This window comes from Lasioglossum baleicum, chromosome 6, assembly GCF_051020765.1.
Source record: "Lasioglossum baleicum chromosome 6, iyLasBale1, whole genome shotgun sequence".
NCBI lineage: Eukaryota > Metazoa > Arthropoda > Insecta > Hymenoptera > Halictidae > Lasioglossum > Lasioglossum baleicum.
The window spans coordinates 10589288-10614619 of NC_134934.1; the positions used below are offsets into that span (position 1 = coordinate 10589288).

The following is a 25332-nucleotide window of genomic DNA, read 5'->3' on the forward strand; positions in this document are numbered from 1 at the left end:
GATTCTCAGTGAAACCTCGATTATCGAATAGGATGATTTGGTGGGTCGTTCCGGTACGAAGATTCCGCGATAGACGGAAAGTATGATGACATGAGAGTAATGAAAATTTTGAGAAACTTTCTGATAGAGTACTGGCATTGTCACGTGGTCTGTTCTTTTTATACGTCAGTTTTCGCGTAGAATTTCAAATCGTTCACGATTCCGTTTGGTCGTTCTTCCATCTCGGTAAGTCGATTTATAGTTGAGCAGAGATGGGGAAAACGAGAGGAGTGCACGAAACAACGCCAGAATTAAGAAATCGTATGGTGGGAATGTATGAGGCTGGTTTAGGTTTACGGGAAATTGCGGCAGCGGTAAATTGTTCAGTGAGTGTATTCTAAAGATTGTCAATTAATATATTTACCACTTTCGCTGTCAACTTGTCTTACGTTTCAGCAACGTACCGTGAAGAGGTGGTTGAACAGATTCGACAAAGAAGGCACTGTGGAAACACGAGAACGTTGCGGACGAAAACGAGCTACAACGTCTGAACAAGACGAAGCGATAGTGAAATTGGCTACGCAGACACCGATAACAGCCGCAAAGGCTGTTCTCCCTGCGCTGGGACTTACCTGTTCTGTAGACACCATAAGGGAACGGTTACACAAAGCCGGAATACACAACTGGAGTCCATCGCGAAAATACATGCAAAGAATTCCCCTTGGGTATATTTTGCAACCTTATTTGATATTTGATCGGCGTAGATTTTCTACTAATTAATGTCTGCGTTTGCAGGGACACGGGTGGTACAGCTATTCAACAGCCTGTGTGGAGGCCCACCGGAACACAATTGGGAAAGAAAAAGTCTTCCAAAGATTCTAGTAGAAACGATAAGAGCGGCACCGTTAAAAAGAAGAGTTCCTCTCGGAAAATCAGGGACAAAGACGTGTACATTGGAGATGTAACGCTAATAGAAAATGCAAAGGAACCAACCGAACCGCAGCAATTTGTATTCGCGCAAGAGAATGCTTCTCAACCGCAAGCCAACGATATGCAAGCACCGTCCCACCCTTTACCTCCGAGTCAAACGGAATTTGGTAATCCATTGAGTTTGGTTCAACAGCCGCAGCCTGTTTACCAGCATTCCGGTTTAAATATCTCGCAAAGTTGGCCATTAGATTTAGTACAGGGAACACACCATTATCCGCAGGTCCGTAATTTGTGTCTGTCACCTCTTACATACAATACACGTATTATTATCGGACCTTTTCGAATGTTTAGAGTCAACCCGACGCGATACCTCATGAACAATCGTTGCCGCAGCAGCTTCAAGAACTGCGCACTCGACAAGAACAGCAACACCATATGCAACAAGTGCAACAGACGATATCGGACGAATCGCATAATCTGGATCATCGACAGCTTGACGTGGTACGTCGAGTCCAACAGCAGCAACAACAACAACATCAGGATCATTTACATACGCAACTAGTTCATTCGCAAAGTAATCCAAACCTGAATTCTGATAGTTCTAATACTTGTGGTTCTCAAGATAGCGATCAGTCTTCTGGCGGGGAACCGAATCATAGCCAGAAGAAACATTCGTCGAGAAATGGTAACGAGAAAAGCGATTTACAGAAAAAGAAAAAGAAAGGCGGGAAAGCGAAAGGAACATTGGAAACCAGCGTCGAAATTCGAAATCGTATGATCGGCATGTCCGAGGCTGGCTTGTCCACGTTGTCTATCGCGCTCGCAATCGACAGATCGGTAAGAAGGAACATGTTCGTCTTGCTGGATTCTCACGTATTTAAGACCGTCGTGGATAGTAGCCGTATACGCAATGCTCATTATTAAATAGGAACGTACCGTTAAAAGATGGTTAGAACGTTGGCACAAAGAAGGGAATGTACAAACGAAGGAAAGAAAGGGTCGACGTCGAATTACAACCAAAGAACAAGACGAAGCTATCGTTGCGATGGCTACTCAGCAGCCTTTGACCGCAGCCAAACACGTTGCGCCCGCTCTCGGATTAAAATGTAGTGTAGACACTATCAGAGAGAGGCTTCACAAGGCTGGTATCCATAGTTGGAAGCTTGGAAAGAAACAGGGGTCGGTGGTGCACACGAAATTATACCGTACGAGCGTATACTTCAATCGAAATCGATGATCGAAAGCATTTAATTGTTGTTTCAGGGAAGGCAACGCTGTTCACACGGTACATCTCTGGCAACCCAGTGGAAATCGACCAAACAAACCGAAAATTCCCGGCGAAAGGAAAAAGAAGTCGACCGGTAATAAAAAGCGCGATCAAACGTCGAGCAACACGCAAAAAAGAATATCCACCAAGAAGAAAAAGATTGATTGCGCTACGACAAAAATGATTGCACCGCCAGCGAATATAGTACCGGAACAACCTTTACCTTTTCATAATCCGACGACAAGTAAGCTAAAATTGCCCGATCTTCCTTGAATTTGATACAACGATTCTTTGGGAAGAAAGGCGAGTGAATAACTTTGGAAATCCACTGTTCAGTGGCGAACTATGTTTCAGGCCCTAATATATTGCAACCTGTTCACAATATCCCTGCACCTGGTCCTGCGCTTGTTCAATCGCAACCTCCGCCGCCACCAGGTGGACCACACCCGTCTGCACCTCAAACGATACAGCCGATGGGTCCTATGATGCAGCAAAGACCGGATTGTCGGCTAGCACCGAGTATCGTGCCACCAGTTTCCGGACAAGGGAATGCAGGAGTCGCTTATGCATCCTGTATGGTCGGAAGCAACAATCACGCTGGACACGGTATGGAACAACCGGATCCCTTGAACTACGAGCCGTACATATGGAGTTTTTAAGTATCGAGGACGGGGAGAATCAACGTTAACAAAGATCAGTTGAGTGGAAACGTTTGCATTCGGACAGAAGTGACTAAGCAATTTTGCTCTACAGTTTCAAATGTAGTAGCATTCGTTGACCTGCTAAATCGAATCACTTGATGCAAACTGCGAACCTGCGATCACAGATGCATGATAATTTTTGAATATTTCGTTTTGTTCCGATCAAATGAAATGTGCGAGTTGTAAACATATAATACGGTAAGGAAACGACGCAAAGATCGTATTAATATATTTTTTATGAATTCAAATTACGTTACATCAACGTAGTTCAACGGAGATAAATCGTTTACGAAATAAAGTATATCTTTATTTTGCCGTTTTATTCAATCAAAGCACGTCGATTCAAACAAATTTGAATGAATTCAAATGAACGTGAGAAATTATGTACATAGATACATAGATATAAATAAATATATATGCAGTCAAGGATATATATTACCGAGAATAAAAAACAAATTATACAATGTTTATTTTGCTATCATGTATTTTGTCTTCGGATCGTCACCGTCACGAATATAATAATGTCAATGGTAACGTGATAATTAAAGTAAACAAATGCGAAACCAACAAATTTTGTACGACATCTCTATTAAGTTTATATTATATAGAAATTTAAAATATGGAAAACCATGACTGAACAAATATGCTTGAACGGCATCATTAATACAAACATGTGGCTCCAAGTAGTCTGTAAATTTTACCACTCTTTTGTTTTTCTCTACCGTTGTTTACATACAAACAGGCGAACAGTTTTATTCGATCCAGTTTGTTCCCCAGTTTCATGCTGAACTCAAACCCCAATAATGCTAATCTCATCATAGTCGTAATCATTGTACCGACCAAATTGACTCCATCACGTGAGTTCCCATATATGTGAAATATTCTTTAACATGTCGTGTGGATCGTTTTTGTAGAACATGAAAAATCCTTGAATTTGTGCAGGGCTAACGTTTCTCTTTTGCGATAGTATATCTTCGCTGAATCTCTTGGCAAGTTCACTCGCCTGGTTCACGTTGTTTTTATAAAATCTTAAAAACATTTGTTCCACTTGTGTAGTGGTGCACCAACCTGAAAGCAAATGCACAGTTAGTATACGTTGCTACAAGTAAACTTGTATTTACTTGTCCCCTTCGAATATAACAACGCTTCTGCTTTATACTCGTACCTATGTATTCTTTTACGTCCACCCGTCCTGGTCTAACTAATGCAGGATCTAATCTTTCCAAATAATTGGTCGTCATAAATAGAATTCTTGCCTCCGTGGAAGCAACGCCATCCAGACAATTTAATAAACCACTGAACGTTACTCTGTTCAAACCGTCGTACGCAGCTTTAACTGCAATGAAAATACATTGAAAACGATGAGACACGTCCAGAAGATGAGTGCATTAGCTTTAGGAGGTAGACTCTCGTTTCCAGGATTGCAAGGGTGCGGAATGCGCCTTCCTATTTCTCGATAATGCAATGATGGGGTTTTCCAGTGGTCAAAAGCGCTGGATGAAAGATGAAACACGGCCTCAATCGCCCACAAAAGTATATTTTTACGTTTACGAGGCGTAATTTGCATTATTTGGCAGCGTAATTCGCTCGCATACCCACCTACCCCTAGTAATTTGTATTATTCGGAAGCATAAAGCTGCAACAGCTACATGCTGCCAAATAACGCAAATTACGCCTCGTAAACGTAAACATAGCTTTTGACTACTGAAAAACCCCATGTTTGCATTAACGAGAAATGAGAAGGCGGATTGGAAACATCCTGGAAACGAGTCTATCCTCTTAAGTTTACATCTTACCCGCTTTACTCTCTTCTCTACTAGCAAATGCAGCGTCAATATCTTCTAAAAGTATAATAGATTGTTGAGGAGCCATAGCAAGCAGATGATTTAATCTGTCATCCGTTAAACCTCGCTCCGACAGATTTAAAACGCAAATTCCGTGTTCCAATTCACCGGCTAATGCGGTAATGAATGAGGATTTCCCGCAACCAGGAGGGCCGTGCAATAAATATCCTCGCCGATATGGAATGCCTATAAAATTAACGAACAGATATTACTTCTCTTATCTGCAACTCTCTCTTTACGTTCTATCATTGGTGACATACCACGATCGCTGTACCACGCAGAATTATTTATAAATTCGCGACAGTCGTTCAGTATTTTATCGGCGATACCAACATCTAACACAACCGAATCTATTGGTCTTCTTTTCTTCGGATGTCCAAATGGTCTCCATTCATTTCCCAAAGCAGTATACATTATTGTCTTGCCTTCGTGTTGTTTCAAAGCCATTTGTCTTGCTGCGATGGACAAGTTTCAAGTTAAACTCTGTTAAATCGTGATTACACGTACACAAGCAATCTTACCCTCTTCCAAAATATTGAAATATATGTTTCTGTCTCTCCCGAACGCTGTCAATTGTACAGTTTCCCATGGTATGCCCATTTGTATATCTAATGTCTGTTGCTCTCTTGTACGTTCTATTTTTATCCAATTCCCTTTGTACCTGCGAGTTTCAAAACAAAAATTATAAACATCCACTCTCCATAAATCATCGAATAGATGGTTGCGATCTCATATTTGTCATTGTGAAACGAGCTATCAAAACAATAAGTACTCTTATTTCTAACCTAATGAAATGAGTTCCAATACTTGGTATGAAATCATATCTAGTTTTTATGTGACCTGTATCTCTTTGCTCGAAACTTGTTTCAACCGAGAGGTGTTGAGTTTCTCTTGCACCCTTATACGTGATCCATTGCAACACCCACTGGTAGCTTTTGTCGCGACACGGAACCTCCAAAGTGATCATGTAATGTCGCCTAAATTCGACAACCATAAAATTAAGACATTTCAAATCAAAAAGTATTTGTTTATACATAATTGTCAGACGAACATTACCTAAAGAATATCATTCCCGCTTGCATTCCTTTACGCAACAGAGCTGCTCCGGCTCCTAACCCAAAGAGACCAAAGCCAGCTCCAAAATAAGGATTGTCAGACAATGTCTGTACATATTCCACTATAGTCATGATGAAGCGATGCTTGTTCTTCGGAGCACAATTAATAATAAATTCATTCGATTATCATTATTTCGTTGCTGACAAAGTTTCCAATAACACTGCTCTCTCTACTCTCTATACCACTCTATACTCTGTACCACTCTGTACGCTCTGTAGAACTATAGAATGTGTAAATAGAACTACCGATACCGATAGTACCGGTACCTGGTACCGACCATACCGACCGGGCACAACGCAACGCACAACAGACTGAAGACTGGACTGGAGTCTGGAGATATATGTGGACTGTGGACCGTGACCGTGATGGACCGTCGGACCACGTCGGACCGTGACCGTGACCCACCGTGACCACTGGTGACCACTCTCATTCACTCTCATTCTCATTTCCTCTTTGATAGTATATGTATCAGTGCTCCCAGGTCAGTAATTCTTTCTTTGAGCTTCTTGTGATTATTAACACTCTTTATATTTGATAGATCAGTAATTTCCTTTAAACCAAGATCACTTTCTTGTTAATAAGTTACAACAGAATCTGAATTTATTTCATTAGGTGACATTTTTAACCTCACTATTATTACATTTCACATCTTCGATTATTAAGTTAGTGTTCATCGATATATCTTAAAACAATTTTTCTTGACATGATTTTTAGAACTGTAGAGACTCAGATTTATGATTCTTGAGTGTGGCAAGTATAAATGACTCGAGAGACTTTGTTCAACATAAATACATAGATAGATTCAAACTGATAAGGCCATATATTTACATAATGTCAGCGAATAATTCTGAACGAAATGAAAATGTTAAATTTTTATTGCATTGTGCTAAGTTTGATGACCTTAAAAGGGTTAAGCTTTTTATTGAAGAGAAAAATGTAGATGTAGACTCAACTGATGAGATTGGACGTACAGCGCTGCATAAGGCTGCTTGCGAGGGGAATAATAAAATTGTAGAGTACCTTTTATCAAAAGGTGCAAACGTGGATCGTAAAACTGAATGTGATGAGCCAGAGTTATCTGGCATAACGCCTTTGGTTTACGCAGTAAAGAATGGACATGTAGATGTTGCTAAAACTCTCATTGAACACAGTGCCAGCATCGATGTTGTAGTAAATGATTGTACCCTCTTAGATCTTGCTATACTAACAGATAATCCCTCGATGATAGACCTAGTGTTAAATCTTGGTGCTGGTATCGGTGAAATTTCTTGCGAAGATATGACACCGTTAGCGATTGCATTAGGAAAAGATAAGTATAAAAGTGCAAGGTTTTTGTTGGAGAAAGGTGCGGATTATAGAAAGTATTGTACCGATGGTGCTTCCCCTTTGTTTTACGCTGTACAAGAAGAAGAAGGCAGTACAGGTACAGAGCTATTATTGAAACATATAGAGGCGAAAGAAGGAAAAGAGGGAGTATCGGAGTATGTAAATTATAATGGTGGCGGAATGGAGCGTACTGCGTTACATATGGCATGTTTTTGTAAAAACTATCAGGTAGTTAAGCTACTTCTGGAGTATGGAGCGAATCTTAATGTAAAGGATAAGGATGGTTTTGTACCATTACACTTGGCTGTATTATCGGACGATCCTCGTATCATAGATATATTGTTAAAACATGGTGCCAGCGTCGATGAATATCATTCTAACGATAGAACATCATTGATGATTGCTCTAGGAAAAGGTAAATTTAGGAGCGCACGATTTTTGATAGAAAAAGGGGCAGATTATAGAAAGTATACTAGTCATGGTGAAAGTGCTCTAATCTATGCCATCCATGAAGAAAAGGGTAACGAGTTTACGCAATTTTTATTGAAACATATTGAAGCAAAAGAAGGAAGCGCAAGCTTGTTAGAGTATATAAATTATAATGGTGCTAGTATGGGACGTACTGCGCTACACGCCGCTTGTTATAATAAAAATTATTCTATGGTTAAGCTTCTCTTAGAGCATGGAGCAGATCATAGGATAAAGGATGAAGAAGGTTTTACACCTTATGATCTTGTAATAGGGATTTCAAGCGTTTGTAATCAAATAAGATCGTTGCTTCAGTCATATGGAGAAAAAGGGTGCGATAAATAAATAGTGGGATATAACGGCACTATTTAATAAATATTTGATAGAATTAATAAATTAAGATTAAAGCTCTCTTTTACAATGCTGTTAATAGGATCAGTGACGCACCCAGGATTTAATCTTGGGGGGGAGGGGCCGAGTTGAACGGATAAAATTTTGTGATCTGGTGCAAGAATTGCCAATGTACAGTAGCGCGTTATAACTAGTTGGGGCCCTCAGCAGCAAATGTACTGGGGGGGCCCCAGGTTTTGTGTGATAATAAAATAAAAAAACACAATGAATGACCTTTTCTTTTTTTGTTCGGGGCCCTGGGTATTTGCCCAAGTTGCCCATAGAGCAGCGGTTTCCAACCTTTTAGCTACTACGCCTCCCTGAAAAAAGTTTTTTTTCCGCGCCTCCCTATTTATACTCGAATTTGTACTGTTACGCTACGATATGAAGTAACGCGCCACTGCCATGTTCAGTTTATCAACCAAAAATCATCGAAATCGGTGAGGAAGCAGCTGTTCTATAGTTTGACCAATTTTCCAGTGTTCTATTTCTTTTTTTCTTGGGGTGCGCCACTGAATAGGATTGCAGCTATATATTGCATAGAAAAACTTATACAAGATACTACGCCCTTTTATTATTTTTATTTTATTATTTTATTTTACGTTGCTTCTTGTTATTACTTCTATAAACTTGTTGTTATAAACTGCTATGGTTATTAAGCGATCTACGCCCTGATCCACTGGTACTACATATTCTCAAAAATGATCAATACTCATTAAAAAATATTGATGGATTTCAATTGTCCAGAACTCCGTATCGAGGGACAGGCATCAAATATGCGGTCATGGACACCCGGCTAAATTTTAAAAGATTCGATAAAGGAGACTGTTTTCGTTATGTTATATTCGTTATAGATAGTGTAGATATTTTAATCTTGTTTTAATTTAATTCAATTCGTGTTTCCCCCTGTTAATTTAAGAAAAAATTGTAACCCTTATTTCTGTTAAAACCTGCATTGTATTTCGTTTAGTTGTGTGCTTAATCGGGATGCTTAATCGTCAGAATGGCCGAACTATAGAGTTGAAGTACGGGTGGTGTATATGCATGTATGAGTGTATTAACAGACAACCCTATATATAGGTAAATTTATAAAAGTATAAAATCAGAAAGAACAGAACAATTGTAAAATTACAATCGCCAATGAATTGTGAAAAGAACGTTTGGTGTCCGGGTGCCCAATCGTCAGCCAACTTGGCCAACAGTGGATCAAATAGCTGGGCTGCCTTGGAGACCACACTGCGCTTGGTTGAAGATTCATGGTTGAAATGCGGTGCCTGTAATAGAGAACTGGAAAGCTGTCATCGTCTATCCATGTTTTCGGCTCCTTCTGATGGTTTCTGCTTGTGGTGGACTGGGTAGCTGTGCCTTGGAGCACTTGCTGAGTGACATGATGCAAGTCGGCTACATGGGAGGCCCAGTTGCGACGAAATGGTTCTCGCACTCTTGCTCGTTTGCGGTCCATGATGAAGCAGTGTCCGGAAGATCCTCCTGCTCCCCGAATCTCCGCACAAGTGAACTCAGTGCACCTGGGCGTGCAGGGAACTGGACGCTGATCCTGCCATCCCAGTGATGATCTAGCCACAGGTGGTAAGTTGACCAACAGGCTGGTTTAAAGCGCCTTTTCTAATTTCCTCCTTGATAATCGCAGGGTACACGTCAGCGCCTATCAAGACTTCGTTTGGCGTCCCACTTGCTGGAGAGGGATCGGTCAACTGCAGCCCCTGCAAATGTTCCCAGTCGCAATGCAGTCCGGTGTGGCCATGAGTGTATGCAGTGTGTTTGGAGAGGATGACTGTTCTGACCTTGATTGAGTCATCCACCCTGTTGGCAGAGATGCCTAGCGTCACTTTTCCTCGTGCTCTGACGAGATGTTGTCCTCTGACTCCAAAGATGTCCACTGCAGAGGCTGTCCTAGGTAGCTGAAACCGCTGAGCTAACCCTTTGCTCGTCCTCGTAATCTCTGATCCTTGGTCAATGAGCGCTTGGACTGTGTGGCGTCTGCCGAAACGAGCTGTAACATGGATTATCGCTGTTGCTAGTAATACGTCACCAGACACAATTGCGACAATCCTACGTGTTGGGCTGTCTTCGAATACGTGGATCTGTCCTTGAATGCGTCATGGAACGTCGTATGATGTCTTTCTTGATGGACAAGCAACAGTGGTGTGTCTGCCTAGGCAATTGCTGCACAATTGATGCTTCTCAACGGTTTTCCTCCGCTCTTCCTATGGAATCCCTTTGTATGATGGACAATGCATAAGGTAGTGTTCTTTGGAGCACATCACACAAACAATCTCATGTTCTTCCCTTTCTGCGTGATTAATTCTGACCATACTTGTTGGTGTTTTAGCTTTGGAGTGACCTGGACCTGTTTTGGGGAATCTGGATTGGTTCCGACTGGTGCCTTGGATCAGATCCGTGGATGATGTACCCAGTGCAGCATCTGGAGCCTCTTAATCAAGAAATCTTTCAAGATCGCAAAGGAAGGTGGATCAGTGCTGAAATAAATTTACGATGGAATAAACGAACCAGTCTTCTGTTTTATCAATTGGCCGTCCTAAAACTTCCAGCGTATTGACCACCGTGGAGACTCCGTTTTGGATTTCGGTCATTTCCTGCACCGAGCTCTCTCTCTCTCATTTTAGGAAGCGCTGCCAATTCGGGATACGTTAGAATGTCATGATTCTTTTGAAATAAAGACAATTGTTTTCCAAAAATGTCATTGTTTTTTATTTTTATGCTCATGTGCTAATGCTAAATTAAGTCTGTTTCAGATCATTTGAGATCAGAAAGAACGCCTTCAATGCATTTGTTCGGTGATGTAGGTATGTAGAAAGTCTGGAACCACCACCGAAGAGTATTCCGTCGGTAGTGGAACTTATAGCGATGTGGTATTTCAGATCACTGTAAGTTCCACGTTATCCCCGTGTCCAGTTGCCTATGTCGCTGAATGGCACAGGGGCTAGCAGTCTCGTCGGTGACCATTCTATACCTCATCCATATCCGTTGCGTCGCGTTGGTCGGATTTCTGCGGACAGGTGTAATTCAACCGGAAGCGACGAGGACGCGCAGGGGCACGCGCGGCTAATGTAAAAGCGTCGCGGCGACGCTCAGCGACGCTCTAGGCTCTACCTACGGAACATTGGAATCGCGAGAGACGTTTCCTCGGAAAAATTCTATATAGGGCTTGGCAGGGCGCCGGCGCCGCTCTATAAATAGCGTGGAGAACGCCAAGCGGAGGGTTGCGGTTCGTGGACAAAGTATGTATCGGGAAAGGCAGCAATCGGGTGCGCGCGACGACCACGGTACCAGTTAACGTTGGTAGATTTCGCCGCTTCTCGCCGCTTTTCACCGCTTCTCACCACCTACTTCGACGAACCGTGAATTCGACTCGGTTGTTGGTCCGGGTCTGAGACATCGCGTGCCGATCAATTTCGACGCGTTTGCGACAGCTGTTTGAGCGGGCCGAGCTAAAACGTGTCTTGCTCCAACGTTTTTCACCGTTTCTCGTGTCGCGTACACATTCTCTCGAGTTATCGGCGTTTAGGGGTGATCAAACGTTATCTCCCGGAGGAACCGACGCCACCGAAACATTCCAAAAGAAAGATCTCCTCTCGCCGGTGCGATTGATCGTCCATGCCGGTGTTTTCGCATGGTCCCCGTATATGTAGTCGGCGAGAACTCCACGAGTGATTTCGAGGAACGGCGTGGAACGTGTAGCGGCTTGCGGCGTGTGCAACGTGCGGTTTACAGCATGTCCGTTGACGCAATGGCATACTTTAAGATGTGACTCCTTCGTTCACGCTTCGATCACGTCAGCTGATCGACAACGTGTATCGAACAAATTAGGTGATTACGGTAATTCTGCTTTAAATCAACCGTAACCATTCTCTCTCTCTCTCTCTCTCTCTCTCTTTCACTCGCCCCATCTCACTTTCGTCCCCTCCTCCTTTCACCTATATATAATATGTCACGGTTACGTTATTATACATATATAATCGCCACTAAATTTGGTAAATGTGACAAATTATTGAATATTTATCAAGCTAACCGGCGAGTTTATATAATTTCCAACTCGTAATGGCTAATGTGATACATATCTTGACTGATTCAGCCAGTAGAATACAGCGCAGTTCTCGAATATATTTACTGAATAGTCAGAAGGATATTTTTTTGTTGAACAGTACTATTATAATTTACAATTAAAAATTCGATAAATGGTTAGGTCTGGGTTCATTCAATAATTTATCACGTTTACCAAATTTAGCGGTGATTATTGTATAATAACCGGCAATTATTCCATTTACTGTAACATATATATATCTTTCTCGCCTACCATTTCCCTTTTCGCCGAACGTTCGGTTTTCTAGCCGGCTGCTTACAGACGAACTAATTATACTCTCTCCTCGTGTCGAGAGGTTACTAACCAGATCGGACAACCCCTTCTGACAGGCGCACGAGCGGATTTGTTTTACGAGCTGCGCGGGGTCCCTAGACTCTGCGCTCATTCGCGCGCCTCTTCGTTCTTTCGAAAATACGATATCGGATCATCGACAACGTCAATCGATCCGCTTCGATGAGCGTCACGGGACGCGAATTATGAAACTGCGTTGTTATTTTTTTTCTTTCCATTCGAACGCCAACTTGAACAAAGATAACGATCGCCCGTCGAGCATTCGACCGCGAGCAGATACGAGAGATCGTCCAAAGTATATCATATGTATTTTTACGCGAAGGATAAAAGGTATATCGAGTTACGCGGCCCGTGAGACCTCGTTTCATTTTATAAGCATGGAAGGCGTATATTTTTACGCAACAATTCGTGCGGACGAGTACGCGCACCCTCCTCGTTGTCGATTCATCTCGAGTTTAGAAAGGATAAGGTCGAAAGGACGCGCGGGCATATTCGCTACTGTAAACAACACGTTGCGCCGTACTCGTCCGCCGTTACCGGTGTTCGAATAATATGTTACTATTGCTAACGAAGAGATGCATCGCATGTGTACAGCAGACACCTAATAATAACGCATACCACGATGGTAGGTAGTCAACCGGGTACCCATTTAGTACTGTATTTCCGTCAACAATTTGTTATTGTTCCTCTAAAAGATATTAGGTTGTCCCAAAAGTTTCTTCCGCATTGTGTTCCTTTAATGTAGCTAAATAAATACAAACAATACGATAATCTTTATGTTAATATTTTAGTACTTCTTAATATGAATTTGCATTATGTGCATGCATCGAAAAACAACTTTTGGGACAACCTAATATTTATTTAGCAATATTAAAGAAAGGCATTGCGGAAGGAACTTTTGGGACAACCTAATATTACAAAATTTCTCTGAATGTCCTCTGAATGTCTGAATTCTTTACCCGCTAATATATTCATTTATAGTCTTCTAATGAGAATTTCAACCTATAAATTTTGCTTGACCACATAAGGGTTAGAAAAGTCCGCAAAATTTCACACAACGTGATTGGGATCGAGATCGAGATCGATGTAGAATTTGCACAACAAGTGTCCGCAAGTTGGTCGGTGTACCGTACTCTCCCCACCCACGTAGCTATCTCCGCATGGTGTGCAGATCTCGTCGAGATGGGCCTGCTGCCAAAAAGATTTCCTGCACGTTTGAAATTCGGTTCGTCGACTGGCGATCTATTTAGTTGAGCGCGAGACGAGACGAGACGAAACAAGACGAGGAGAGACGAGAGCCGAGCTGCGGCAGTGTATTTATGCCGTTTGCGTGAAACAACGAACACGTTGCCCCGGCTAGCTCGTGCTCGTTGCTCGTTGCTGGCGAGTAAATCGGTGTGCGCGCGACACGAACGAAAATAGGACGCGCCATGCCGATCGCTCGAAGGATAATCGTCGCGTTTCATCTGACCCCGCAGTTTCACAAATATTAATCGTTACGTTTCTCGTGGACGGTGAAGCGGCGAATATGGCTCTGGTGATGCTACCCTGCGACCTGCCATGGTGGCCGGCCGTGGTCAAGCAACTGGATCGCGCGGCCGCTGCCACAAACTCGGAGAATCTCGTCGAGGCGATGCAGCGTTTACACGACATGTGCAAGTAAGTATATTGGTTGATATGTGCGTATCTAGTCGAAGATATAGCGGACGGAAACGCGTGGTGGCTCTGCGTGCCAATGCCCTGGCCCCGTTATGACTTACGAGCAACTAAGCCACGCCTACTTGCAAGTTCCCCAACAACTCGCGAACATTCGAAAAATTGTGGAACTTTGGGCCCACTCGTAGAACGTCTTTTTTCACTGTCCAAACTTGATCTTTAAAGTCTTATTCGACGTCGATAGAAAAAAGGTTGTGGAATTAAATTCGTGACAGTATCGATCATTAATGAACTCGATTTTTCTGTCGCATGCTGTTGAAAAGACGCGAGGAACAGTGCTCGCTGAAAAGGTATTCGATCAAGATTGTCTTCAACTATTAATAAGAAGTAAAAGATGTGTACCCCTTGCGAATGATTCTACGCGGCAGACCCTTGCACAGAATAAGAGCAAACCACATCCACTATGTGTTCTGTGTTTCACATTGTACATATGTACATACAGACATCATTGTCCCTCCGTTGTAACGACCGTGCGATCGCTGATCGTTTCGATAGTGATTAGACTGCGGATCTTTATGCGTTTATGGGTTCAGAAAGTATTCAAAAAATGCTGGAATATAAAATTCCACAAAATTTTGTACGATTTTGATTGATTTCAGATCTACAAAGACTACTGACAAATAACATTTCACTTGATTCCACCAGTGATGCCAGAATGAGCTCCAAACGGAGCTCATGTACTCTCCTCCTTACCCCTTCCACTATTCCATTCCAGCACCGTGCGCAGGCACACACTCCACGGTCTCCATCGCGCACATGCAACGTGTCTCCCATTCGCCCCACTCATTTCCCGTCATCAGAGAGGGGGCACATCATTTCACCGTGACTCCCCTCATCTGGCATCACTGGATTCCACTGTCTTGAAGTTTGCCTACGAAAATTGAAAATTGCATAAACATCCGCAGTCTAACAATGATAGAACGAGCGAAAGCGTAATTCGAGGAGACCCCATAATCGCTTGGGTGTTTCAGCATAAGTCTCGATCCCGAGGAGGACTCGCAAGATCCCGAGCTATTCTCCGAACTGATCTCGTTCCTCGAGAACGATCTCGACTCGGCGGAGCGGGACCACGTGCTCGCGAAGACGATACCGCGGATGGTGGATCGAGCGAAAGCGTTGAGGAGCTGCAAACCACCGCAAGGCTTGCACTTCAGTCTTCAGCAACAAGGTAAACAAGGCGTCCCAGAAACGCAGAAAAGTACATAAATAGGTAAACACGGAAATACACGTGTCGCAGGTGACAGCGTCGAGTACAGCTACGGCTTCGTCTCCTCTTTGATCGCGAACGCGTTCTTCTCCACGTATCCGAAGAGAACCACGAAGACACACCCAACCTTGCGCGACTTCAACTTCACCAACTTCTTCAAGCATCTTCGGAAGTAAGCTACTCGCGCAACTTACGAATTTAAACAATTAGTAGACTGAGGATCTTGATGCATTTTCAGGAAAATTGAGTAGATGAAATTCGATATTGAAGATGTCAATTTCTCCTTTATTCAAATCATTAAGGATACGGGTTCGAATAATGATATTATATGCTGCCGAATAATGAAAATTACGCCTCGAAAATGGAAAACTAGGCCATTTTAGAAATCATCCGCAATTGGTGGGTCTTTTATCCAGCGATTGTGACTACGTAGGGGCCCCAAATGTGCATTAGCGAGACGTAGTTTGTTATTTACGGAACCCTTGCAACCTCATGTACGTATACAGTGTCTAGCGATGTGTGAGTGTGCCACCACATTCTCGCTTGACCAAGGTCAAATTCGGACTTCAATTTAGTTCCTATTCCTTCCGATCGATGCAGACAATTTTCATTTAGCATAAAGATCCGCAGTCTAAAGATGAGAAATATAAAAATCTCGGTCAAAGAAGGAAGAATAATTCGAATGGTTTCCAGTAACGGGCAGAAAGCTAAGCTGAGAAGTCTGTTTCACTATTACGACTACCTGGAAACGGAGAACGCGTTGGACGGTAAATTGGTGATCTCCAGACAGGTAGGCTACATCTCCGTTGGTCCTGTTCACGGTGTATTATAGAGGTGTTCAAGACTTCCTTCAGAAAAGTGTGATAGATAGAGAGGTTAGTTTGAGAAAGCCCGATATGCCATCTAGCGCCGAACTAACCTCTATCCAGTGATGCCAGATGAGGGGAATCACGGTGAAATGATGTACTCCCTCTCTGATGGCGGGGAATGAGTGGGGCGAATGGCAGACACGTTGAACGTGCGCGATGGAGACCGTGGAGTGTGCGCCTGCGCACGGTGCTGGAATGGAATAGTGGAAGGGGTAGGAGGAGAGTACATGAGCGCTGTTCGGCGCTCATTCTGGCTTCACTGCCTCCACTGCCTCTATCCACTGATGCCAAGGCTGTGGTACTTGGTGGTACTGTGGTACTAAACCATACCCCCACCATAGCCTACTATTGCCCCTCCGTTGGTTTCCAACGCGCCCGCGCGCTACACTCACCAGCGTACCTCTACGGATACAGTAGAGTGATACGCTGGTGAGTGTAGCGCGCGGGCGCGTTGGAAAACAACGTAGGGGCAATAGTAGGCTATGGTGGGGGTATAGTTTAGTACCACAGTACCACAGCCTTGGCATCAGTGCCTCTATCTATCACAAAACGTCAACCTTACAGAGGTGCTTAGTCGTAACACCTCCATAATACACCGGTGTCCTGTTGGACCGTCGAACGAGCAGCGTGACACTGTATAAAACGAGATCTTAATACGCCAGGTGATGACGTCCAAGCAATGGCTAACCATCGAGGACTGGCTGGAGAGTAACGTACCCCTTTGTCCGCTGATGATAAGGCACGAGGGCCGATTGGAGAGGGTGGAACCGGAAACGAAAGTATTGCGCGTTTGCTTCGCGAGCGCGAAGTTTGGCGGCGGCGTGCTTGACGGTGATGTTACGCAAGAAACTGTACATGTAAATAATTGAAGGCAACCGCGTGACGAGCCTAACTCGGATCGTAAACCGCGGTTTATCGTATCGTGTCGTAACGTATCGTATCGTATCGTTTGTATAAGATGGGAACAGAACGCGACCGCGAGCATCCCGGGAACATTTCAATAATCGTCTCTCTGTTGCGTTTTAGATAGCGACCCATCCTGAGATGCTCGCAGCGATACTGTCTGTCGAGGCTCTAGAAGACAACGAAGCCCTGATAGTCGAAGGCGTTAGGCACGTGTCTCGAATAAACGATCCTCGCAACAGAGCAACGTTCGAAGCTCTGCCGAAACCGAACGTAGTGAGTAGCTATATACGGTGGAGCAGCCAGGGCTGGATTAAGCCCCGTAGCAGAAGTAGCAAATGCTACGGGCCCCGCTCCATACAAAAAGGAGCCCCGCACACGGGCGCTTCATCGAACAGGCGCCAAAACATGAACGATATTTTTGCTAAATAAAAAACGTCATTCATCGTGTCTGTTTAAAAAGGTGCACTACATCTGCACGCAATCGGCTCTGATACAAAGCCTAGGGCCTCGTGATAACATTTGCTACGGGCCCCGCGCAGGCTTAATCCGGCACTGAGAGCAGCCGAGGCCGGACTCGGTTCATTACGAGATCACGAAATCACCGGATTACAACATTACGAGCTACAACAAACTTTGCTCGATTTTCGTTGAACGCGACAGGTTACGGTTTGCTGCATCGATCCGGAGGACTACTCGACGTTGCCCCTGGCGCAGTTCGAAGAGGACAACGTGCTGCGAGAAATGAACAAATCGTTGCTAGGATTTCGTCAGAGATACGTGCCGAGCAGTCCGACGGATCCCGTCGGTAGATCGGAAATGGATCCGGACGGTGCTCTAAGCTCTCGCAGACTGTCGCCGATCGGAGAAAGCTTCAGCAGCACTCCGCCGGAAACGGACGCCGACGACAAGCCAGCGTCCACGAAACACGACTCGAAACAAGGTACTGAAATAAGAAAAACCGAATGAAATCGAATCGATGATCGCGCGACGGTCTTTCAGGGAAGTCCGAACGGAGCAAGTACGAGGATAATGCGTCGACGGAGGCTCACGGTAGGCCGAACGGAAAGTCCGTGAGATCGTCGAGCCCTCACAAACCGTGTAAAGAAACGAGCTGCGCAAGTAGAAGAAATCGGTTCATAGTTCTCGGCTCGAGCGGCGAAGTTTTACCGGTGACACGGAAATCGCTCGGTCAGATGTCGGTTTACAGCAGCTGCAACAGTCAGAGCACAGACAGCTTCCACAGTGCGAAAGACACGATAGAGGAAGACCCTGGTAGGTGATTCTCGAGACAGTGGCGTTTTAACGAGTTAATTCGCTGTAACCGTGTTTAGAGGAGGAAGAACAAAGGTTGAGCAAGCGGTACAGCAGCCAGTTGGACACGCCGGAGAGGAGAGGGACGTTCGCCCAGCGTTTGAGGGAAGCTTTGAAACGCGAGAGCACAGCTACCGGTGGTGCTGCCTCCTCGAACACGTCGTCCGGAGAGAGTAGCTACGCAGTAGGGATAAGCGTGTCCGGAAGTCACGTTTACGATCAAGATATCAAGTAAGCGAGTCTCTTTCTCTTCTGTTTTCCTTGCTGCAGGTGTTTGAATGCGTGTGTACGCTCGAAGAGTGGCCGATACTTTGAAAGGAACATGTTTCAGAGTGAAAAGGGGTGGCTCGAGAGGTTTCGTTCTCAGAGACGAAACCGTCGACGAAGAGTTTCTGAAGGAATCGTTGGAAGCGGAGCAAAAATGGCTGGGCCGATTCCGACAGAATCAATCGGCGCTTCAGCGGAGAGACACGAGCGCTAGTAGTAGATACAGTTTCAGTACCGAATACAATTCTGGCAAGTATTACGAAACGCACCACTCTGCGTTCGTTGAATAATATATGTATATATATATATATATATATATATCTTTCGTCACTGTCTAAATATAACAAAGTAAAACCGACTTGACTCTTCGTGCGTTCAGATTTTTGTTCGGAGCTCGAGGAAGTATACGAGCAACTAGCAAAATGGTTAGAGGATCCCATAGCGGCGGACGAATCGCGTGAATTAGACGCGAGGGACAGGGCGGTAGTTAGATTCGCGGGCTCGTTGTTAAAGAGAGCTCTCAGCGAATCGTTTGCTGGCGTCCCGGTACAGGAGGGTGAACCTCAACCCCTCATTGATTCAGTCGACGTAAATCAAAGGCACAAGTTAGCTTTGGCCGTGAGAAGTTTGAGTTTAGAGCTAGCCCGTCAAAAAAATAGGAGACAGCAATCAGTAAGAAACAAGTTGCTTTTTTTTCCTCAGTCGAGATCACATCCGATCGGTATACGATATAGTCCAGTCAACGAAAAGTTGTAGAGGGAAATGGAAGGAACACAATTTTTAACTTTGGGTCTTTGTTTGGACTAGTTACGAGGTAAACGTACTAAAAGTCCCCACTTCTACGAGGTGAGCGAAGTGCAGGAGGCCACACAGAAGGTCTCCTTTTTCGGTTTTCCGCTTATATCTCGGAAACTATGCGTCCTAGCGAAGAACTGAATGGAGTCAATCTTATGGCACATATTGTCAGCTTTAATTTTGTATGGAATGGTCTTATCGCTAGGACATATAGTTTCCGAGATATAAGCGGAAAACCGAAAAAGGGGACCTTATACGTGCCCCCCCTGCAACCCACTCACCTCCTAGGAGTAGGGACTTTTAGTATGTTTACCTCGTAACTAGTCCAAACAAAGTCCCAAAGTTAAAAATTGTGTTCCTTCCATTTCCCTCTACCACCCCCCTTATGAGCATTCATTGACTGGACTAATAACATTGTCGAATCGAAAAGATACTCGCGCGTCTACACGCACACACACAATCATATACCCCATATACGTCCACGTTCACACACGCGCGCACATGCACACGCAACACGCACCCGTACACATCCAACGAATCGAATACATTCACGTTTATCGTAACGATTCTTTTATTTTGAACCGATCGCGTCGTCGAAGAATGAGAGACAAACTGAAAAACTAATGCTGTATCCCAGATACATACATATCATTTTCTTCTCGTGCGTAGCCAAGTCTCATCAGATCATTAAAATACGCAGGTCTCAGAACCCGAAGACGTAGAGTATTACGAAGACGCTTTAAGTAATCGTACGATGTCGAAAGAAGTAAAGGATATCCAACGTAAAAAGCTTAGAGCGGTAACGTTCACGTCCGAGGTTTTTCAAACATTGGTCGATGACGAGACTACCGTGTATCTGTCTAATCCTGTTTCTTTAAGTACATCTGGACCCATAAAGGATAAACTTGCGCAAGAATTCGAATCGCATGTTACACTTGACGTGAGCAAACTTTCTGTTACACATGTATACGTAAACTCTTGTTCCGTAAATGTTAACGCATGAACCGATTCCAATCTGTCACCAAAGATCGTTTACTCTCTCTCCACTCCTCTCCCTTACGCAGCTGTGCTTATCAAAACTAAATTTCCAAACGCTCGTCTTGTATACGATTGGTTGACACAGTGTTGGGCAAAAATTGTATTTAAATACAAATTTCGATAAAGAATAAAAGATACAATTTTTGTATTCGTTATTCGAAGGTTCGAATACAAAAATATCTTTTATTCGACTTTTATTTAAATAATCTTGTATTCACCGAGAATGTACTCGATGAATAATACTTACAAATTATATTCGAAGTGGATGTATTCGTAACTTCGAATACAATTTCCAACTATTATTCATCGAATACATTCTCGGCGAATACAAAATTATTTAAATAAAAGTCGAATAACGAATAAAAGTTATGTATCGTTTATTCCAATCGGTATTTAAATAATTTTAATGGTTGGTTAATGCTTTATTCGTTACTCCATATCGTATGTACAGAGATGGCGTTGTAGAGCCGAGGCGAAAAGTATTCAAATACTGCCCAACTCTGGGTTGACACGAAACGAAATAGAAATTTGGTAATTTCTGCACGCTAACCGACCACCATTCGCTGCTGCATGTCAGATAACAAGAATAGTTGTGTCTCTAACCGGAGGTATTGCTTTAGACACGTACGTGCGTACACCTCTAATGATTAATGATTTGTCTCTCATTCTATTTGATGATTGTCTTTTACTTTTCTCACTTTGAATTGACGTGTAACATTTCCATACTTTCCAAAGTAACATTGCCCGAGAATACTCGTCGAGAATACTCGTTTTCTATGGTTGCTAAAATTGTATTCTTTTTTTTTTCTTCTTGTTATTAGTTTGCGTTTTTGCGGGACGAACGAATTACTTGTCGATCATGTGCGCTTGAAATTGACCAACACGATTTTTTAGATACCAAGAGACAGTAGTCCGCAATCCGGCGGACTGTTATCTGTCGTGACTGGAAATTGGGGATGCGGATCTCGATTAAAAGGGGACCCACAATTGAAGCTTGTTATTCAGTGGCTCGCCGCTTCTTTGGCAGGCGTGCCGAAATTGATTTACTACACCGCGGGAAATCCTAAGTTATCGAAGGTAACGGACCCCTATTTTCCCTTCTACCTATCTACATACCTATGTACTACAGTAAAGTCGCGATCTAGCTCTCATCGCCTGTTTCGTGCAGGGACAGAGATCGTGTAGGGAAACTATTTTGTTATGATTGAGTCGACCGCGCCGAAAGTACAGCATGTAAACACGGACCACGCTCGGGAGGCCTCTCTCTCTCTGGGCCTCTCGCGGGGAGGCCCCCAGTGAAAGGGGTAGGCAAAAAAAAATTCTAGGCACATTGTAGCACAGGGGTAGGCAAAGAGACAGTGATCGTGGAGATCCTCAGGGAGCTAGATCGCAACTTTACTGTACCTAGCATATACATACGTATGTATTCGGAGACAGAGAAAGATTTTGGTGATCGAACAGAGAACGATTCTTCAGTTAGATACCGTGAGCAGGGTTCTAATGGACAGACACTGGTCGGTCGGCGATCTGGCTGCTGCCACCTTGAGATTTTCTTTGCAAATCATGGAGGAAAGAATGGAGGGAAGAAACACGTTGTTCGAGGAAATAATCGGTATGGACAAACCGAGTCCTTAGCCCGACTCGATGCTGTCCGTTCTGGTTGACATTCTGGCTACCATGATCGAAGACAGCCTGGTGTGAACGTCTGAAACGATTTTTGCCAGAAATGAAGAAACACGACAACGCCTCGGCGACCTCTACTCCTACCCCCTATTCCCCCGCCCGTGTACAGGTACCCTCTTTTACGTGATCTAAGAGGTAAAAGTTATATGCCAACGACGATGGGTCAGGTGAAACGTTTCCAGGGGATCGTACTTACGTACAAGAACCGTTGCAGAAACCTTATATATATGATTTTCCAACATTTTTACGAACAAATTCTGGGGAAGCATCGCGATCTCTGTGGATTTCAAATGTTTCATATCAATGCAATATCAAACGAAACCGCACAAATTCAGAGTGTACAAAGAGAAATACTTCAAATACAAGTGAGAACTTAAAAACCGTTTTTTAGGTGAACAAAGTCAAAAAGAATTGTTATTACAGGTTGTACGGGAGACAACTGTGTTATAGAATTTTTCTGGTGTATATTGTCATTGTTGTCCTAACAGTATTTATAGAGATTTAATAGTCTATTCACGGGGAAAGTCAATTCAGAATTTTATGTTCTTACGTATAGGATACGTAACTTGATACGGTTACCTGCAATAACTAACGAGGCACAATATATTACACTATATTTTGTACAGTATAATATTTAAAGTGGTTGTATGTGTCGGAGATCAAAGCGTCTGTATTTCTATGTAATAACATCATAGATTTTTAGGAGAAGATTTTTAGTCGTATTTTATAGGCTGCTTTTTTATATCAAATATAATTTATACAAAACGATCATGTAAATAATAAGAATGAAATATATGTAATGAGAAAGTAACGTGACCTGCAAGACAATACAAGTTTCCAAATCTCGACAAATGCGAAGTCTGATATGTCGGATATAATATAACATACTGAAATACAGTAAAATAAAATACAAATACAAAAAAAATAAAACGAAACAAACGCATCAACGTATCAATCGTAACGTGTCTTCCGCTATTGTAGAACAATGACAATATAGTTTAGCTGTTTGTCAGGTGTTAACCAGTACAAAATGATTCAACTGATTTCTCGAACTTTATTTTATATAAGAGAGGCAATATATCAATTATGGAATTCAAATTACTCACCAATGACAAGCTTTACCGGGTTCGATTCTTCGTATTCCGAAAATATTTACTACAACTGTAAGGAGTAAAGAAAGACAATTGTAAAAAAAAACAATGGCTTCTATTCACTCATCACAAAAAGTGACATCGTAAACGACGGCCCGCGGCACCTTGTCTATCGTACAAAATATTGAATTTATTAACAAACTGATTAATATTGTTGCAATCTTTCGTTATGATGCCAAGGTAAGTCATCAGGCCAAAATCGTTGCATTGCTGAAACGAGAATCAACGATACGTTGCGTTAGATGCGTAAACAAGGAATCGTTACGCGAAGTGTAAGTATAAACGACAAAAGAGAACGTACATTATAAAAATCAGCTTTGAATTTTGGATTATTTAGAACTGGTAATCGATGTCCCAGAGAACAGGCGGCTCTCAGCACTTCGTGATTTCCCTTTATTTCGCCGGTCTGTACCGCCTGTACATACTTCAATACCAATTTGACCCGCGAGTGCAGCATCTTTATAGCGCTGTGCTGTGCAGTTAGATGTTCCGCAACTGTGGACGAGTTCACCAAAAAGTTATTCTTCCGATCGCTTCACACCATAAAAATGGAAAGAACGAAATAAAGCTGTGCAATATTACCCAATGAACTTTCTGCTTGATCGTTACTGCACATTCTCGCTACGTGATCGACGCCGATTCTTTCTGCCTCTTCAGTTGCCAGTGTATAAGTTAACGGGACAAATAACATAGTAGCTTCCCCATTAACTAAATCAATTACCGATTCATACATAGAGACGGACAATTGCTGTAAGATACATAATGAAATATTATACCCCGTTAAATAAGAAACAAAACAAAAGTATCAGCTATACGTACATCTGTATTTTTTGGTCTGGGATCGAGTTTCAATAATACAGGGCTCTCGTTGATTTCGCAAAGCTGTTTATGCACTCTAATGTCCCTTTCGTTGGGCATGTCTCCCGTCGTGTACCATCCCAAGAAATCCATTTCGCTAAATACTTGCTTAAACTGCTCTTCTTTGGTATTATAGTAATCTCTGTCGATTATAACATCGTCTCCGATGCATGTGAACATAAGCTCAAAGGAATTCATGATTTCTATGTTACGTCCTTTCTGTTTACCAATCAATGCGCCATATACTGCGAGTACAAAGGTGTGGGAACAAACACAAAACCGAGGCTTCTAAAATTCTTACGAGAGAACATTTAAAAATTTACCTAATTGATCCGTTCCTTCTTGGGCACGAAGTCTGGTCCAATGTTCGCTGACATTCATTATAACCAATGGATGAAGGCTAATCGATACAGATCCAACGGTGCCTGAAGATGCCATCACTTTAATAGCGCTCGAAGGATTAGTCGAAGTTGTACCAGAATTTTTCTCCGCATTGTCATCATCGACTTCCATCGGGGTCTCTGACGGAGCTGCTGCATTGTTTTCGTCGACTTCCATACTGTTTAAATAATGTCTGCTTTCGTACTCTACAAATTGGAACACGTGTGAATCCGTTAGTGCATGTTCAAAGGACAAAAGAAATTCAATTGAAATAATTCTGTGTGCTATGTGAAAAAATCAGAATAATAGATTTCGAGGTCGTGACGACACAGTTGACGGAAATTTATTAGGAAAATTGTATTGTACGTTTCTAGAATCCAATAAAATAACATTTCTCCGAACAAATTTACGAATGATTTATTTTGACTGTTCGGTAGTCCTAGAATTAATTCTTACAAGAGATAAATCCTTCTGCTACGATGCTACAACGTACTTGTTGAATAACACGACTATCCAACGTGAAATTCTAGCTCGAAGTCATACTACGTCTATAGTACTAATAGTACGTTTCTTTTGTTCGCCAGTGTGTTCGGTCGAATATGTACACTGACACACTCGAAAATGTCAAATTTATGTTATGTGATACGATTCGAGCGACCCGTTCTCCCGTTGTTGCTCTGCAACAGAACTTCATGAAATACATGAATACAGACAC

The 25332-nt window shown here is 42.9% G+C and overlaps 4 protein-coding genes across 9 annotated transcripts; 2 read left to right on the plus strand and 2 right to left on the minus strand.

Annotated features, from left to right (window-relative positions):
• The first annotated feature begins 181 nt into the window (after positions 1-181).
• LOC143210050 (uncharacterized) lies at positions 182-10738 on the plus strand. Its single transcript, XM_076426507.1, has 10 exons — positions 182-365; positions 436-704; positions 775-1189; positions 1261-1746; positions 1838-2088; positions 2173-2420; positions 2513-6318; positions 9102-9608; positions 9670-10282; positions 10372-10738. Exons 1-7 carry the CDS (start codon positions 252-254, stop codon positions 2833-2835), a joined length of 2106 nt encoding a protein of 701 aa, XP_076282622.1. The 5' UTR covers positions 182-251; the 3' UTR covers positions 2836-6318; positions 9102-9608; positions 9670-10282; positions 10372-10738.
• On the minus strand, positions 1631-5913 carry Bcs1 (mitochondrial chaperone BCS1). The gene is made up of 7 exons (XM_076426511.1): positions 5778-5913; positions 5507-5698; positions 5243-5382; positions 4982-5176; positions 4674-4907; positions 4043-4213; positions 1631-3945 (listed from the first exon to the last, which is right to left on the minus strand). The coding sequence occupies exons 1-7, from the start codon at positions 5906-5908 to the stop codon at positions 3731-3733; spliced, it is 1278 nt and encodes a 425-aa protein (XP_076282626.1). The 5' UTR covers positions 5909-5913; the 3' UTR covers positions 1631-3730.
• A 996-nt stretch (positions 10739-11734) lies between the features above and the next one.
• On the plus strand, positions 11735-23440 carry LOC143210048 (uncharacterized). 5 transcript variants are annotated; one of them, XM_076426495.1, is made up of 16 exons: positions 11735-11870; positions 13956-14094; positions 14415-14441; positions 15123-15319; positions 15389-15530; positions 16052-16148; positions 16890-17084; positions 17254-17406; positions 17794-18073; positions 18133-18405; positions 18465-18675; positions 18776-18960; positions 19091-19383; positions 20207-20446; positions 21439-21621; positions 22021-23440. In XM_076426495.1, exons 2-16 carry the CDS (start codon positions 13964-13966, stop codon positions 22177-22179), a joined length of 2766 nt encoding a protein of 921 aa, XP_076282610.1. In that variant the 5' UTR covers positions 11735-11870; positions 13956-13963; the 3' UTR covers positions 22180-23440. The 5 variants fall into 5 exon arrangements, with proteins under 5 accessions (XP_076282610.1, XP_076282611.1, XP_076282608.1 ...); XM_076426496.1 differs by having other exon boundaries at positions 11744-11879; XM_076426493.1 differs by lacking the exon at positions 11735-11870 and adding an exon at positions 12393-13060.
• Csn6 (COP9 signalosome subunit 6) lies at positions 22679-25325 on the minus strand. 2 transcript variants are annotated; one of them, XM_076426514.1, is made up of 6 exons: positions 25111-25325; positions 24560-24823; positions 24198-24481; positions 23961-24126; positions 23680-23873; positions 22679-23588 (listed from the first exon to the last, which is right to left on the minus strand). In XM_076426514.1, the coding sequence occupies exons 2-6, from the start codon at positions 24792-24794 to the stop codon at positions 23445-23447; spliced, it is 1023 nt and encodes a 340-aa protein (XP_076282629.1). In that variant the 5' UTR covers positions 24795-24823; positions 25111-25325; the 3' UTR covers positions 22679-23444. The 2 variants fall into 2 exon arrangements, with proteins under 2 accessions (XP_076282629.1, XP_076282628.1); XM_076426513.1 differs by having other exon boundaries at positions 25074-25325.
• Between the last annotated feature and the right edge of the window lie 7 nt (positions 25326-25332).

Bases quoted from the DNA above. Each gene is read 5' to 3' on its own strand.
- LOC143210050 (XM_076426507.1), top strand. From the start codon at position 252: ATGGGGAAAACGAGAGGAGTGCACGAAACAACGCCAGAATTAAGAAAT. The intron at 366-435 runs GTGAGTGTATTC...CTTACGTTTCAG, and splicing joins CGGCAGCGGTAAATTGTTCA to CAACGTACCGTGAAGAGGTG. The intron at 2,089-2,172 runs GTCGGTGGTGCA...TTGTTGTTTCAG, and splicing joins AAGCTTGGAAAGAAACAGGG to GGAAGGCAACGCTGTTCACA.
- LOC143210048 (XM_076426493.1), top strand. From the start codon at position 12,988: ATGTTACTATTGCTAACGAAGAGATGCATCGCATGTGTACAGCAGACA. The intron at 17,407-17,793 runs GTGAGTAGCTAT...TGAACGCGACAG, and splicing joins CTCTGCCGAAACCGAACGTA to GTTACGGTTTGCTGCATCGA. The intron at 20,447-21,438 runs GTGAGCAAACTT...ACGATTTTTTAG, and splicing joins AATCGCATGTTACACTTGAC to ATACCAAGAGACAGTAGTCC.
- Csn6 (XM_076426514.1), bottom strand. From the start codon at position 24,794: ATGGAAGTCGACGAAAACAATGCAGCAGCTCCGTCAGAGACCCCGATG. The intron at 24,482-24,559 runs GTAAATTTTTAA...TTGTACTCGCAG, and splicing joins AGAAGGAACGGATCAATTAG to TATATGGCGCATTGATTGGT. The intron at 24,127-24,197 runs GTACGTATAGCT...TGTATCTTACAG, and splicing joins CCAGACCAAAAAATACAGAT to CAATTGTCCGTCTCTATGTA.
- Bcs1 (XM_076426511.1), bottom strand. From the start codon at position 5,908: ATGACTATAGTGGAATATGTACAGACATTGTCTGACAATCCTTATTTT. The intron at 5,177-5,242 runs GTAAGATTGCTT...TGTCCATCGCAG, and splicing joins TTTCAATATTTTGGAAGAGG to CAAGACAAATGGCTTTGAAA. The intron at 3,946-4,042 runs GTACGAGTATAA...ATTTGCTTTCAG, and splicing joins GGACGTAAAAGAATACATAG to GTTGGTGCACCACTACACAA.